This window comes from Nanorana parkeri, unplaced genomic scaffold, assembly GCF_000935625.1.
Source record: "Nanorana parkeri isolate BGI_ZX_2015 unplaced genomic scaffold, ASM93562v1 scaffold891, whole genome shotgun sequence".
Lineage (NCBI taxonomy): Eukaryota > Metazoa > Chordata > Amphibia > Anura > Dicroglossidae > Nanorana > Nanorana parkeri.
Window position 1 is genome coordinate 217,809 of NW_017307159.1, and position 16,114 is coordinate 233,922.

General features: G+C 43.9%; 1 protein-coding gene across 1 annotated transcript in view; it reads left to right on the plus strand.

Annotated features, from left to right (window-relative positions):
* TEKT4 (tektin 4) overlaps positions 1-16,114 on the plus strand; it is a 33,672-nt gene that overhangs the window by 11,376 nt on the left and 6,182 nt on the right. Inside the window, exons 4-5 of the mRNA XM_018565841.1 lie at positions 4,626-4,848; positions 13,966-14,120. Of these exons, the coding sequence (XP_018421343.1) occupies positions 4,626-4,848; positions 13,966-14,120 (378 nt within the window). The remainder of the gene's footprint in view (positions 1-4,625; positions 4,849-13,965; positions 14,121-16,114) is intronic.

Consider the following 16,114-nt stretch of genomic DNA (forward strand, 5'->3'; position numbering starts at 1 on the left):
GGCTGCTGGTTTGCGTGTGCCCGGAGAGTGCCGATGTGATTAATTGAGCTGCATCACACTGTTGAGGTTCTTTTTGTTCAAACTTTATTGAAATGTTACAAGTGACGTTTCATCAAGTTCAGTTGGCTCACTTTGTAACGACGTGGTTGTACCACGTCTCATTGCGGTGCACTTAAAGCAATAGCACTGCATGATGTTCTTCTTTTAAGAGCTCACTACCTGAACGCGCTGGTGTGAACTGTGCCCGTCTATGACAAGGCAAAGTGGCTTGTTCTTGGTTCAGGCTGCGCTGGAATAAACGGCCAGCATATGGTGTGAACCGGCCCTTAGACTTTAGGCAGGTTTGACTCTAATTGCCGTTATGTGATTCAGCTCACGTCTTCTACCCGTTACATTTTGTGTGGACTGACCCTTTAAGGATTTTCACTTTTTATCGTAAAAAAAAAAAACCTCATGACATTTTACAGATTCGCTTTTTTCATACCCGATTTTCTTTTTCATTTTTTAATTTTGTTATGCATTTCCCATCTGAAAATCAGAATTCTCACAGGTGCTTTATTTTCTGCCTTTCTCCTAATTATTTTTTGATCGTCTACTTAGATACACTTTTGTTACACTCGACTAAATCACAAAAGTCTGTAAATGAGAAATATATTTTCTTTTGCTGCATCCGACTGCCTACGTAAGCCTTTTATTTAATTCACAATGAATGTAATTAAGGAAAGGATGCAGAGATTTGCATAACCAGCCTTCAGGAACAAATTTAGGTGCGTATGCTCTCATAATTACTTTTTTTTTAAATTAAATTTATGTTTAAGTGAAGGTCAGAATTTGCCAGCGCCATGTAAGTGAATAAAATAGATAATGAGGCCCAATTTAGAGGCGCGGGTTTTAGCACAGCAAGAGTTTTCTGTGGTGCCTGTTTGATCCATTATTTTGTTTTTAGGTATATTTTGCTTGTGGAAGAATGTATGAACTTTAAAGGGAATGTCTAATGATTACATTAGTGGTCAATAGGGAAATGCCCCCTTACGTTGGTGGTCAGTGAGGAAGGGCCCCCTTCTTTGGTGGTGTGTGGCAAAGGGCCCTCCTATGTTGTTGGTCAGTGGCCCCCATTACATGGATTGTCAGTGGAGAAATGCCTCCTTACATAGGTGGTTAGTGGAAAATGGACACCTTACATTGTAAGTCAGTGGGAAAAAGCCCCCTTATGTTATTGGTCAGTAGAGGAGGGTCCCCATATGTGGTTAGTCTGTGCAGAAGGGCCCCCCCTTACATGGATAGTCAATGGAGAAATGGCTCCTTACATTGGTGGTCAGTGGGAAATGGTCCCCTTTTCTCTATGGTCAGTGTAAAGGGGGCCCTTTTACATTGGTCATCAGTGGAGAAGGGTCCGCTTAGATGGGTGGTCCCTGCAGAAGGACCCCCTCTTACATGGAAAGTTAGTGGTAGTGATGGTAAAATGCCTCCTTACATGGGTGGTCAGTGGAAAAGAGACCCCTTACATTGATAGTCAGTAGAGGAGGGTCTCCTTACAAGAGTAGTCAGTGGAGAAGACCCCCCTTTACATGAATAATCAGTGGAGAAATACCTCCTTAAATGGGTGGTCAGTGGAATAGGGCCCCAGTAAATTGTAGGTCAGTGGAAAAGGGAGCCTGTACATTTGTTGTCAGTAGAGGAGGGCCTCCTCACATTGGCGGTCAGTGGAGCAGGGCACCTTTACATTGGTGGTCTGTGGAGCAGGGCACCTTTACATTGGTGGTCAGTGGAGCAGGGCACCTTAACATTGGTGGTCAGTGGAGCAGGGCACCTTAACATTGGTGGTCAGTGGAGCAGGGCACCTTAACATTGGTGGTCAGTGGAGCAGGGCACCTTAACATTGGTGGTCAGTGGAGCAGGGCACCTTTACATTGGTGGTCACAGAAACACTTCACGTTGTATTAATGGTCAGTTAAGTGTCCCCTATTAATGGTTGACAGTATCTCTCGGACTTCAGGTATCCTTTGACCCCTGACTCTGAAGCTGAGAAGTTAGACTCAGAATATGTTTAAAAAAGGGGTGAATAAAAGCAGTAGAGGAGGGCCTCCTCACATTGGCGGTCAGTGGAGCAGGGCACCTTTACATTGGTGGTCAGTGGAGCAGGGCACCTTAACATTGGTGGTCAGTGGAGCAGGGCACCTTAACATTGGTGGTCAGTGGAGCAGGGCACCTTTACATTGGTGGTCACAGAAACACTTCACGTTGTATTAATGGTCAGTTAAGTGTCCCCTATTAATGGTTGACAGTATCTCTCGGACTTCAGGTATCCTTTGACCCCTGACTCTGAAGCTGAGAAGTTAGACTCAGAATATGTTTAAAAAAGGGGTGAATAAAAAAAATCTTTCATAAGTCATTACTAATGCAAAACTGATTATTCAGAATCTTACATAAGCCCAGTCAAAAAACTTCGCACTTTATGCAGCCTTGACTCGGCAGCTCCGGGCCCTCATGGCTATCACCATGGCAACCAAACCAATGAACTATTAAAACAAATGTTTTCTTGAGATTTCAGCACTTATCCTCCACTCAAAAGTCCGTCAGAGACCGAATATTCTGACCTGTTATTCTACTTCTAAAAGTCCTCTAAAACATTTTTGGGCCTTGAACTGATTTATTGAAGACATGGTGATAAGGGTTGTCTCTAAGCAACTTATCTGCTCAAAACTACAATGAAGAACTACAATGAATGAATATGCACTCCCGACTTTGCAGTAGGGCCTCCCTGCACTGCAAGGGTTAAATGCTAGGTGTTCAACAGGGTAGGCAACCTTGGCACTCCAGCTGTGGCGAAACTACAAATCCCACGAAGCATTGCAAGACTGACAGTCACAAGCATGACTCCTAGAGGCAGATGCATGAGGCCACTTGGCAGGAAGGGGTGGCTGTGGAAATGCAAGTAGCAACTTTGTGAAAGTGGCTATTTGCATAAGCGCTTTGGGTGTGCCCCAGAAGGCACCTGAGGGGTGTATCATGAAGAAAAATATGATTATAAGCTGGCTACACTCTTGTGGTTTATCAGCTACAGCGATTTTATGAGTTTATTACAGATTCACTTTTACAAGCCAGAGTGCTGTGACCCATAGAAACTAGGAATGCACCGATACCAGTTTTTCCGTATGGAGTACGAGTACCGATATTTTTTTCACGGTACTCGCCGATACCGAATACCGATACCAGAAGTCCCATTAAACAAGCCAGGCGGTGGGTAATGACTCTCCACCTGGCTTCCTGATTAGCCGGGAAGCCGGGCGGCGTGTAAAGACTCGCCACCTGGCTTCCCGATTAGCAAAGAAGACGTCTCCATGCTTCTTGTCACTAGATGACGAGAAAGCATGGAGCCGGCCTTCTGGCCAATCAGGAAGCCGAGTCATTACACACTGCCGGGCTTCCTGATTGGCCGAGAAGCCGGCTCCATGCTCCCTCGTCACTTGTGATGATGGAGCATGAAGCCGGCTTCCCGGCCAATCAGAAAGCCATGTGCCACGTCATTACACGGCGCCCGGCTTCCTGATTGACCAGCTTCCCAACCAATCAGGAAGCCGAGTCATTACACACTGCCGGGCTTCCTGATTGGCCGAGAAGCCGGCTCCATGCTCCTCGTCACAAGTGACGAGGGAGCATGGCGCTGGCTTCCCAGCCAATCAGGAAGCCGGGCAGCGTGTAATAACTTGCTGCACGGCTTCCTGATATCGGAAGCTGAAGTATCGGGCTAGGCATCAGAGCATTTGGGCAAGTACGAGTACTCGCCCAAATACTCGGCATCGGCACCGATACTAGTATCGGTATTGGTGCATCCCTAAAAGAAACCAATCGGCAACTAACTTTCTGACTGCAGTCAACTAAAGGTAAAATCTCACCGACTGCTATGATTAGTTCACATCATTGGGTTTGCATTGTGATGTTCTTGTACTCCATATCAGTGACCATGTTTGGACATTCCTTCATGCTGGCATCTGTAATATACACTGACTGGCCAAAAAACAACCTGGATTTAGCTAAGCAAATAGGTCAGAGCCTTCCATTGGATTATAGGTCTAGGTTCAGCAATGTTATGCCCCCAAAAATTATCAGTCAGCTGCCGACCTGATCATAATGAATGAGCAGGTTTTTCCATCAATGGATCTTTTCTTCCCTGATGGCACATGATGGGAACATTCCAAGATGACAATGTCAGGATTCATCGGGCTCAGATTGTGAAAGAGTGATTCAGGGGGCATGAGATATCATTGTCACACATGGATTGGCCACCACAGAGTCCAGACCTTAACCCCATTGAGAATCTTTGGGATGTGCTGGAGAAGACTTTACACAGTGGTCTGACTCTCCCATCATCACTACAAGATCTTGGGGAAAAATACATGCAACTCTGGATGGAAATAAATGTTGTGAGATTGAATAAGATTATTATTAAAACTATGCTATGGCGAATGTGTGCCGTAATCAAAGCTAAAGGCGGTCCAATGAAATATTAGAGTGTGACTTTTTTTTGGGCCAGGCAGTGTATATATACTTTATCATTATTTCTAAACTTTTGTTTTATTTTCTCTTGTTCATACATTGTTCAATAATTATTTTTCTTTTTAAAGCACTTCCACACCGGAAACCTGGGCCCAGTACAGCCACGACAACATATACCGCGCAGAAAGAGAGAGAATGACTTCAATCAATCTTCGCTCTCTTATTGACAATATCCTCCAAGACATTTCCGAGGACCTGCGATCTCAGTGCGACAATGTCAACAGCGCCTTTGCCAATCGCTGCGAGGAAGTGGAAGATGCCAAAAGGAAGATGGAGAGTCACTTGAAGAAAGTAAGTCCAGGTTTTATTATAATAAAGAGAAAGTGTGAAACCCACAACAAGGAATTATATCTGGCTCAGTTTTTTTTAAAGTGGATCTTATGGTAACTACGAAAGTCTACAGGAATGATTTCTTAACATGGCACTATATATAGAAACAGTGTCCTCTGTTAAACACGCTTTTATCATGCAAAAGCCATACTTGAGCTCAAGCCCAGTGACTTTGCCTGGGCTGAAATGAATAAAGTGATGGAGTGCTGGGCACCCATATAAAGGATAATTTGCAGGCATCTCTATACAATGCTGAAACCCAGCAGAGGATACTGCAGTAGTGAAGCAAAAGACGGTCAAAAAGTAACAGCATAGCATGTAGACAACGTGTTTTAGTGCCTCACCAGTTCCCCTTTGTCAGGTGTGTCCAACCGGTACCTGAACAAGCTTTCCTACACATGACAATAGATTATCTTTAAAGAAGAACTCCAGGTACATAAAATCAAAGCCCTTGCAGTGGGGCACAGCAGGGGCTACATGCTCATTTTGCCTAGGTTATACTCGCCCGAACCGCGATCCTGGCTCATAGACTGGTCCATTCTGTCTCAATCCCTCTCCACTCCAGTGGTCTAAGGTCCTGTGAGTCATCACGTACTATACATTGTATAGGACGTGAGGACGCCCAAGCATATACAATCGTTGTAGCAGAGGAGGGGAGAGGCCAAAGGACCTGGTCTAGTAGCCAGCCGGGATCATAGTTCATGTGGGTATATCTCTGTTATTTTGGCTCCCTAGGCAAATTGAGCACTTAACCCTGTCAGTACAGGGGTATCCCCACTGCCAGGGTTAAGATTTTATTTTCCCAGAGACCGTTTTTAATCATTTTATCCTGGTCCAGTGTGCTATATAGTCCACCACTGCAAACCCTGATAAAGGGAGACTGGTAAACCCGCACTGCAAGGCTTAAATGCTCATTTTGTCTAGGGAGCTCAAATAAAGCAGATATACTCACCTGATCCTTGGACTCGAGAGGTCACACTCCACTTCAGCTGTGGAATGTCCCTTGACGTCCTCATGTCTATGGACCTGCATTAGACTTGATGACTTCAGCCCATGCCTAGGAAAGAAGAGGCTGTGGGGACCGGTCTAGCAGCCCAGGAGGACCAAGTGAATAATACAGCTTGATTTGCGCCCCCTAGACAAAATAAGCACTTAACCCTTGCAGTGCGGGGGTAGTTTTTTTAAGTTACCGGAGTTCTTCTGTAAGTCTCTATCTGGATCGTAGCTACCTTACTGCATCAACTCATATCCAAAATATAAACTGTGGTGGACTGTCCCTTTAAATGTATATCCACAGGCAAAGGCAAGCTCAGGAATGATCTTACAGACAGGACGGTTTTTAATTAACACCATCGTTTCACAGTTTAAAGGAAACCTAGTCTAGAATTAATAGGTCTGTCACAAGCTTCTGATAAACCGCTGATTGCCTCACTTCACCATCTCTTCCTCAACATCTATATAAACATTATTCACCAGAGGAATCAATACCGAATGTAAAGTAAGCATGAAGATTAAGTAAGTATCCAGGCAGCAAATAACCAGAGGGACCCATATTGTCTGTATAGTCTAAATTGTTCCACAGAGGATGGACTCAGATAAATGGCTCTTGGTATGGATTTCTACAAAACATCGCTATTTAACAGATAATGTTCATGCTATTGAACCTCCCTTCTATTTGTGCAAACAACGCACACCCGGCTGCTATAATGAATCACTTTTCAATATAAACCTGATATATGTGAAACATAAAATAATAACTATGTGGCATTCGTACTTCCAATAAACAATCATGTAGTTAATACCCCCATATGTCTCAAATGATAGCATTTTAAAGAAGAACTCGCCGGCATTTACAAAATGAATCCTTGCAGGGTTGTGACCCTTCTACACAATCCAAAACTACGAGATACTGTTACTGTCCCAAGTGATACTTCATGAACACTCTCATGCTGTGACACAGAGGATGGACTCAGATAAGTGGCTCTTGCTATGGATTTTTACAAAACTGTTTAACCATCACTATTTAACAGATAATATTCACACTATTGAACCTCCCTTCTATTTGTGCAAACAACGCACACCCAGCTGCTATAATGAATCGCTTTTTAATATAAACCTGATATGTGCGAAACATAAAATAATAACTATGTAGCACTCGTGTTCCCAATAAACAATCATGTAGTTAACTTAACACCCCCTTATATCTCAAATGATACCATTTGAAAGAAGAACTCCAGCCATGTACAAAATGAACCCTTGCAGAGTTTTAACCATTGTACACAATCCAAAACTACGAGATACTGTTACTGTTACCAAGTAGGGATGCTCCGATACCAAGTACCGTACTCGGTACAAGAACAAGTACAGATACTTTTCGAGCGCCTAGACTAGACAAAAATTAAAAAGTTAGGAGGCAGCTGTCATATGTAAGGAGCACACGGAGCTCCTTTGATTTGTACATCTATGTTTTAATGTATGATTTTGTTTTTATAAATATAAATAAAGGGATGCACCAATACCATTTTTCTAAGTACAAGTACCGATACTTGCCCAAGTACCCACAGATACAAGTACTGATACATTTTTGTTTTTTGTCATGTGACAGTTTTTCTAAAACAATACAGACTAATGATTTCAGGACAGTGGTGGAGCGCCAGAGCCCGGTCCCAGCTACAACCACTGCAACCCTGGTAGTTCTCGTGAAAATGCCAAGTATCTGCACTGGTACCTGAACTGGTATCCGTACATCCCTAGTCCTAAGTGATACTTCATGAATACTTTCATGCTGTGACACAGAGGATGGACTCAGATAAGTGGCTCTTGCTATGGATTTTTACAAAACTGTTTAACCATCACTATTTAACAGATAATATTCACACTATTGAACCTCCCTTCTATTTGTGCAAACAACGCACACCCAGCTGCTATAATGAATCACTTTTCAATATAAACCTGATATATGCGAAACATAAAATAATAACTATGTAGCACTCGTACTCCCATCAAACAATCATGTAGTTAATACCCCCTTATATCTAAAATTATACAATTTTAAAGAACTCCAGCCATGTACAAAATGAACCCCTGCCGGGTTGTGACCCTTCTACACAATCTACGAGATACCGTTAAGGTGCCCATACACCTTACGATTATCGGACGAAAATTTTCGTCCAATGATCGAACTGTCGTACGATTTTCGTACGACGGCCCCACCTTCCCCCGATTATCGCAAGGTCCAATTAGCGGTAGTTAAAAAAAACACCTGGACGACTTGCGGTAATTGACCGCAATTGTTTTCGTTTGCACATGCGCAGTGTTAATCGTACGACTTTTGACGGACGGAAACGCCACCAACCATGCGAACATCGTACGATCAACCAAAGTTTTCAAACATGCTTGACCGTCAAAAGTCGTACGATTGTACAGTACTATCGGTCGGGCACTCTATTCACACATTACGATTGTCGTACGAAAAGTCGATCGCATACGATTGTCGTACGATAATCGTAAGGTGTATGGGCACCTTTACTGTCCCAAGTGATTCATGAACACTCTCATGCTGTGACACATTCACTCTGTCTGTACTGTGTATCCCCTGTGGGTAGCAACAGCAGTATGTTCATTAGTGGAATGTATCCGAAGAGACAACATTGATCATACGGTTTCATTTTTGTATGGCTCTCTAGCTATTATTAGCACAATTAATTTAGTCCTATATATTCTTTGACCCTTCTGCCCTGGTGTTAATTCTCATGCCAGTTTCCATAACAACCTTCCTGGGTGCCAGTTCCTTGTCACATCATTAGAAAAGCGACTTGGAATGCTATCGGTCCCACTTGTTGTCTGAGCTGCAGTGATGTGATTCTTGCCGGGAAGACACTTGTCTGTTAGTTAGACCTTGTAGCATCCTATTAAGGGACACATTGGCGAAGCTCTAAAAAATTAAATGATGCATGTGCCCTTTTTCTGTAACATTTATCAACGGGCATGAACAGTCTACAGGACGAATTTTAAAGTGTTCAGCAAGCAAAAGGTTGGCCTCTGATTTAAAGTGAACCCATAATTTGCCCATTTGTTCTAAAGCAACAGGTTCAGTTTAATGCTCCACGAAAGGAAGCCTTGTGTAAACGTGCAAGTCACTCTAGTTAAAGGTTACTCAGGGATGAGGAACTTCTTCAAACCCTATGTGATAGTGCTGGACCAATCACCAAGCACCGTGCCAATATAAGAATGGGAGTGATTCATATGCTTCCCCATACCTGGGCATTTTCTTTAATCCCAGCAGCCCAAATTCACCTTATTATGAATTACTATATACATTAAAAAGCCATATAACACGTGTACCTTGATAAATGATTAGGACCATGTTTGAATTCTGTCTGCGCTCCCATTGTCCAGCAGTGAGCATTGGAAACTGTCAGCCATTTATCAGTGGAACCAGGCAGCTCATGGTGTTCCTCAGTATCCCCTCCACTTGTTATATCTATGTATTTGACAGCATCAGGTCACAGGTGAAGTGTGTTCATGCATATTCCTGGTCAGGCTTTGCAATCATGTAGACATAGATCACATGGGGGTGCTGAGTGACACCATAGGTTGCATGGTGTTGCCAGTAAATGGCCAGCGGTTTCTGATGCTGATTGCTGGACAACCAGAGCCCAAAGATAATTCAGACACGGTGCTGTGCATTTATTAACGTATATATATATATATATGTTATATGGTTGTTTAATGTTCAAAGAGGAATTGTAGTGTGAACTTACACTTTGAAGTGAACCTGTTGCTTTAGCTTCATAGGAAAAGCCCAGGCTTTCTTTATAGTTAGCTAAACTCCAACTGGACATGAAGGTTTTGCATTTTATCTCTATTAGAGGACGGTTGATTGGCTCTAATCTTGCCATTCATAGTGTGCATCTAGCTGCCCTGCTATCCAAATCCCTCAACCTCTGAATGATCCTGTATCTAAATCTACAAAAAATACAACCCAGTGTTCCTTGGTTGTTCCAGCTTCCTCCTATTCTGGGCCCACTGCAGCATCTCCCACACACGCTGAAGTGAACATTGATGACTAGGTTATTCAGCAAAACAGGTCACTGGTTGGTTTTGCTTGTTGCATTGAGTTTAATGGCCAGCTGCACTGACAGGTGTTTTTTTAATACTTTACTGAGCACCAGTTGGTTCAATTACCTCCAGTATCTGATATCACTTGGAGACTGTAGTAGTGCAATTACTTTTAGACCAGACCAGATTGTTTCCGGACTCAAAATGCCTCCTAATGTATCCCTATGCTTTTTCTGGCCTCTGTTCACACCAGCGCAGTCCGTTCCAGACCAGACCAGAAAAATACTGCTTGTCCTATCTGGTCTGTAATGCACTGGAACGCATAGAAACACATAAAAATGCATACAAATGCACCGGAACACACGTAAAAACCCATTGTAAGCCTAAAGAAAAAGAAAAAAGCTATTGGAACGCTGCAAAATCGCAGTAAAACCGCGGCAAAACACAGTGCACTGCGTTTCAGATCTGGTCCAGAAAATGGTGCAAACCTTCCCTCAGGCTCCATTCACACCTGAGCAGCTCTCCACGCGTTCAGCTGTACAGATATGCGCGGAACCACTCTAAACAGAGAATGCAATGCACTTTAATGTGCATCGTGCAGACCATAGCGGGGATCGTGCGGTACGAAACTGCGCTGCCCCCCGAAATAGTACAAGCGTGATAATCCGGCAGATTCCGCACGTTCACGATAATTAAAAGGCGCAAACGAGCAATATCCGTGCGGTTTTAAAAATATTAGCGTTTTCGTCCCGCGTATGTGAATGGAGCCTTAATGCTTAGAGCAAAAAGTACAATAATAAAAATACAAAGCACATTCTGGTGTGGATGAGTGTAGTTATATTGATGATGACATCTAGGGTGAAGTAGATAAGACAGCAGTTTATACCTGCAAGTTTCTTTAATTACGTGTAGCGCGTTCTTAACATGTTATTATGATTATACACAAATTAAATGTATTTCTCTTATTTGCTTGTACACATGATTCATGTATATATTGTAAGTCTACTGTATGTATAACCCTAGTTCACACACTATTGGATTGCTACGGAAGAGGAAGAGGGAGCAATGTTTGCTTCGAAGTGCGTTGGCTTTATTAAAGGTTTTATATCCGATTTGGAGCTTTTTCATTTAACTCTCTTTATGGGATTGAGTTGTATGATTCATCTAGTCCTGTAGATACCAAACTTGCAGAGTGTTAATGCCATTAAAGTGACATTAAAGTCAAAAAAAATTTCCCCCTTCCCAATCCTGCTGTAGGGACTTACCTTAAATTATGTCTCTTAATCCGATCTTCTTCTTCTTCTTTACTGTCCTTTTCAGCTGTCCCTACATGCCTGGTCCGGGTCTCCGATCCAGCGATGACTCCTCTGTCCTCCTCTTCTCTGATGTCCCACGGAGTCTGTGCAGGTGCACGCTGCTACATAGACTTACCTTGTGTCTCTCCTCGTCTCCCAGCTGAACATCTGAAGTGCGCATGCGCCTGCCCCAAGATGCTTTGCGGCCTGCCCGAGACTTCAGATGTTCAGACGAGAGCGCGCAAAGAAGACACAGGTAAGTATTAACCGCTTTTAAAAGGTTTAAAAAAAATGTTTTTGTATATATCTACTGTTTGCTTGCTAGCAGTAGATATATGCAAAAACACGCAAGGGTTTAAAGGAGAACTATGAGGTGAGTGCTTTTCACTCACCTCATAGTTCTAGCCGACCTGTGACAATGAGACTGTCACAGGTCGGCTCAGTAGATCGGGAGGTGAGCGAACATATACAGGCGTTCGCTCACCTCTCGATCCTATCACGGCTCTCTGCCGTGACAGGGGAGGGCCTGGATTCCCCCTCCCCGCTCCAATCCGCCAGCGATGGCTGGCGGAACGGACGGGGGAGGGGGCGGGTACAGCTGGCTCTGCCTCTAGATAGGCAGAGCCAGCTGTCACTCACGCAGCTGGGCGGTTCTTGACATCAATGTCGGGATCCGCTCCGGCTGCGCCGTCTCAGTATACCGCGAGCTGTAGCTCGCGGTATACTGAGCTAAGGATAACGGGAGGACGCTAGTTTGTGTCCCTAAGGAGAACTATGGGGAAAAGCCCTGACCCCATAGTTCTCCTTTAATAACCCTTTAAGTGTTAACTACTTCAGGTGAGCCTCTTAATGTTGGTATTTCATCTTCATTACAGTTTACATGCTTAAAAAGATTATTACCTCAGCTAACTTGTGTTAATTGATTCATTGCTGATCCTCTTCTTATCCGAGGTGTTGATATTACAGCTTGGTAGCTTAGCTCCATAGTTGTGTGTGATCCCGGCCATACACCAAGGTGGGCAGTATACCTTTATTCAAACTTACCATTTAATCTACTGGTACTCCTAAAGGCACCCCTGGTTCTCGTATGTTTTTAGCATTGCTTGTTCCCATTTGGAGGGATCGATGTGGTGGCAGCAAAGGAATACAACCCTACCGTTGAACTATTCTGTTCCTTTCAGTGTTGCGGATATTTGTTTACAATCCCCCAGTGAGAACTCCCAGTTGATTACATTAAGATCACTAGTTTTTTTTTAACTTTGTCTTGCCTGTGAAGGTTGCGGAAAAATGTAATTTCAGATCGAGATTTCTGGTAGTTGGTGTCCAGCACCCATGCAAAACGAAACTCTGGATGAAGCTGTCCTTTATGATGGAACTCCAGCCACAAGGCACATTTTTTTCTTTTAGTCTTTGGACAAAGTGGGGCAGAGTTAGAACCTGTCCATACGCCTATGTGTGATTTATCTCAATTTTTCTCCAGTGACAGCTGTCACCAGGACAGAACATGAGATAATATCTAACATTATACAGTTGTCACCAGAACAGGACAAGTGCATGGATGTGCAGGCACACTCCATGGAACTATAGAGGCTAAGAGTTGGGTGCTGTAAGGACTGAACAATGAATAGCGCCTTTGTACTGTAATCCAATTTAAGAAGGTGCCACCAGCTCAACAACTTGCTCAACACAAGGTTTTGTTTTTCACATATGGGATAGCAACATCTTGGAGCCACCAAATGACTCCTTCCTCAGGCAGTAATGGCTGCTGCCTAAAGTAGGAGTTCTTTGAAGGTCCTGAAATGTTGCTGTGATCCAATAGGGACACCTGTTTCAGTGTCTAACGAAGGAGTCTTTTGATTGCTCCTAAATGTTGCTATCATCCAATCAGCCCACCTTTTTTAGTGACTACACCTAAAGAAGGAGTGCTTTGATGGCTCCAAAGTGTTGCTGTCATCCAACCAGGACAATTGTTCCAGTGACTACCACCTAAGAGGGGATTTCACCTTATTTGGACCTTCAGGACAAGAAGTGAGAGTAAATCTCCACAGTGGGTACCTGACAGAGGTTCTAATCCCTTCCCTACTCCATCCACAACTAGAAACAAAGCTTTGTTTGGAGTTCCAGTTTAGTCCAACCTAACTCGTATTTCAGGTTTAGATAAATGTCCTCTCTAGTTGATTTAATAAAGTTGATTTAAGGAGTTGCAGAGGAGCAGTGTATGGCCTTACAAGTTTGTGTCAATTGCATTTGTGGGAGGAGGTAAGGCCCAGAAAAGAATTCAAGCTTGCATCTGGAGTTGCATGGGTAGACATTGGGACGATGTAGCAATACCATGGGACAACATTGTATACATGTGCTGTTGGGCCAGATACCCATTTATTCATTCATTATATCCATTGCTGTGTTTATTTTCCAATATCAAACTTTTAACTCTTCTCGAAATGAATAGTACGCAGTCCAAACAGGGTCACTTATTTAAATACCACGCATGTATCACTGACATTTCTTCCTCTGCCGGCTGACATGTTCCAGTGTATATAGGCCTTGATTTCTGTTGCATGGCTTTGCAGCTATACATATTAATATCCTTGCAAATATTTGAGCACCTACAAGAGCCACATAACACGGTTATTGCTTAGATAAAATAGGATAAGCTTCCCAGAAAAGAAATGCTGAGGTTTGTTTTTACTAAGCCATTTTTATTTTCTCTGTCTTTACACAGACCCTGGAGGAGATCGGAGATCAAGAGAATAATATAGCAGCCCTCAAACAAGCTATTACGGATAAAGAGGCACCAATAAAAGTGGCTCAGACGCGTCTATATCAGCGCTCCTACAGGCCCAATGTGGAGTTGTGCCGGGACCCTGCGCAGTTCTGGTGAGTGGATTATTCAGCAGCTTTATTACAGGGGAAGCTGGCCGTAAACTCGAGGCCTGCTGGGACTCCCCGTCCCCAGCAGGCCCCGTGAGGAAGTTATAAATGAAGAGGTGGGGTGAGATGTCTCAAAAAAGGCAGTGAGAAGCAAAGTTAATTTATTTATTGTGTTCTTTGTGTAACACGGACATGCCGTGCAGGGTTTTTTGCCGTCTACTTCTGCCAGCTTACAACCCCCTACATATCATAGACACCACTGGAAGCCAATTAACACAACTGTTAACACAACTGTATATTTCTGGGTTGTGGGTGGAAGCAGGAGCCCCATAGTGGAAATCCAGATAAACCCAGGGGGAGAGTCTCCATGCAGGTGGGGTACATGATGGGAATTAAAGCCAGGACACCGATGAGTGAGGCAAGAAGGTTAACAATGAAATCACAAGGTTGCAAATGTTTATTGGTCTCTGTAGGCTTCTTTTGCTTTGTATCCTCTCTCTCTGCTTCTCTTCATTTCTTCTACTTGTGTGCCTCTTTCTCTCTCTCTGTCCCTACTTTTTATCCCTCACTCTTTGTTGTTCCTATTAATCCTGATTTTCCTCTCCTCCCCATCTCCATTAACAACAACAAGGCTATCTGTCAATCACTCCCTTCACCCTTTATTGCCTCTACTCATCCGTCTGAATCAATCTCTCTTTCTCTTTCTGTCAGCACCCCAGTCTGAAATGTCATAGATTTTAAGGGGGACAGGAGGCACACCTACAGTGCCACGACACCCTGGTTGAGAAAGGCCGCCCTAGATCCATTTGTCCATGTCGATTTTCCTCTCTATCTCTCTTATTCATATTACTCCTCTCTCTCTCTCTCTCCTCTCCCCTATGTGTAGATTGTAATTATGTAGATTGGACACGTGGGGGCTTTCACTCTCTCTCCCTCCACATCTATCTCTCTCTCTCTCTCTCTATCCAGCCCTTCCTCTTCTATCTCCTTTCCCTCTTTTTTTTATAATTCCAATTCCCCTCTCTTACCTCTTTATCATTGATATCTTCCTCCTGTTCTGTCTTTCCGCCCCTCATTCATCTCTGTTCTTTCTTTCCGCCCCTCATTAATCTCTGTTCTTTCTTTCCCTTCTTTATCTTTCTACATCCTACCCCTGGTTTCTCCTTCTTTCCTTCTTATTTTGTTTGTTGCCCTCCCACAATCTCTTTCTCATCCATTCCTTTCTCTTCCTAACATGCATTCAGATGCAAAACACATCAAAATGCTGCGTTTGGCCTGCCTTGCACGCAATAATTAATCACATCTTGTTAGAACCTGCTCCTTCCAAAAAAACAAGGGAAAAGCAGGGAGATGGCGGTCTCTGAACTGTTGTCTATACTATATAATAGAAGGGATCTCCTGACCTGCGTTTGACGTGCCCACATCAAATAGAGGAAAATAATATCCAACTACACACGCCCGTACTTTGCAGGTTCTCGCTCTCTCTGCCTCCCAGGAGAGGGAGGCAGAGAGAGCGAGGGGAGGCAGCCAGGAGAGAGAGCGGGGGAAGGCAGCCAGGAGAGAGAGCGGGGGAAGGCAGCCAGGAGAGAGAGCGGGGGGAGGCAGCCAGGAGAGAGAGCGGGGGGAGGCAGCCAGGAGAGAAACTGGACTCTGCTCGTAGCAACGCTCTGGACATAGCAAAGCTCTGGACTCTGCACATAGCAACACTCTGGACTCTGCACATAGCAACACTCTGGACATAGCAACCCACAGCACTCTGCACATAGCAATGCACTGGACATAGCAACCCACTGGACATAGCATCGCTCTGGACTCTGCATGTAGCAACGCTCTTCATAAAGCAACCCACTGGAATATGCACCTAGCAACCCACAGGACTCTGCACATAGCAATGCACTGGACGCACAGGACTCTGGACATAGCAACCCTCTGGACATAGCAACCCTCTGGACATAGCAACCCTCTGGACTCTGCATGTAGCAACACACTTCATATAGCAC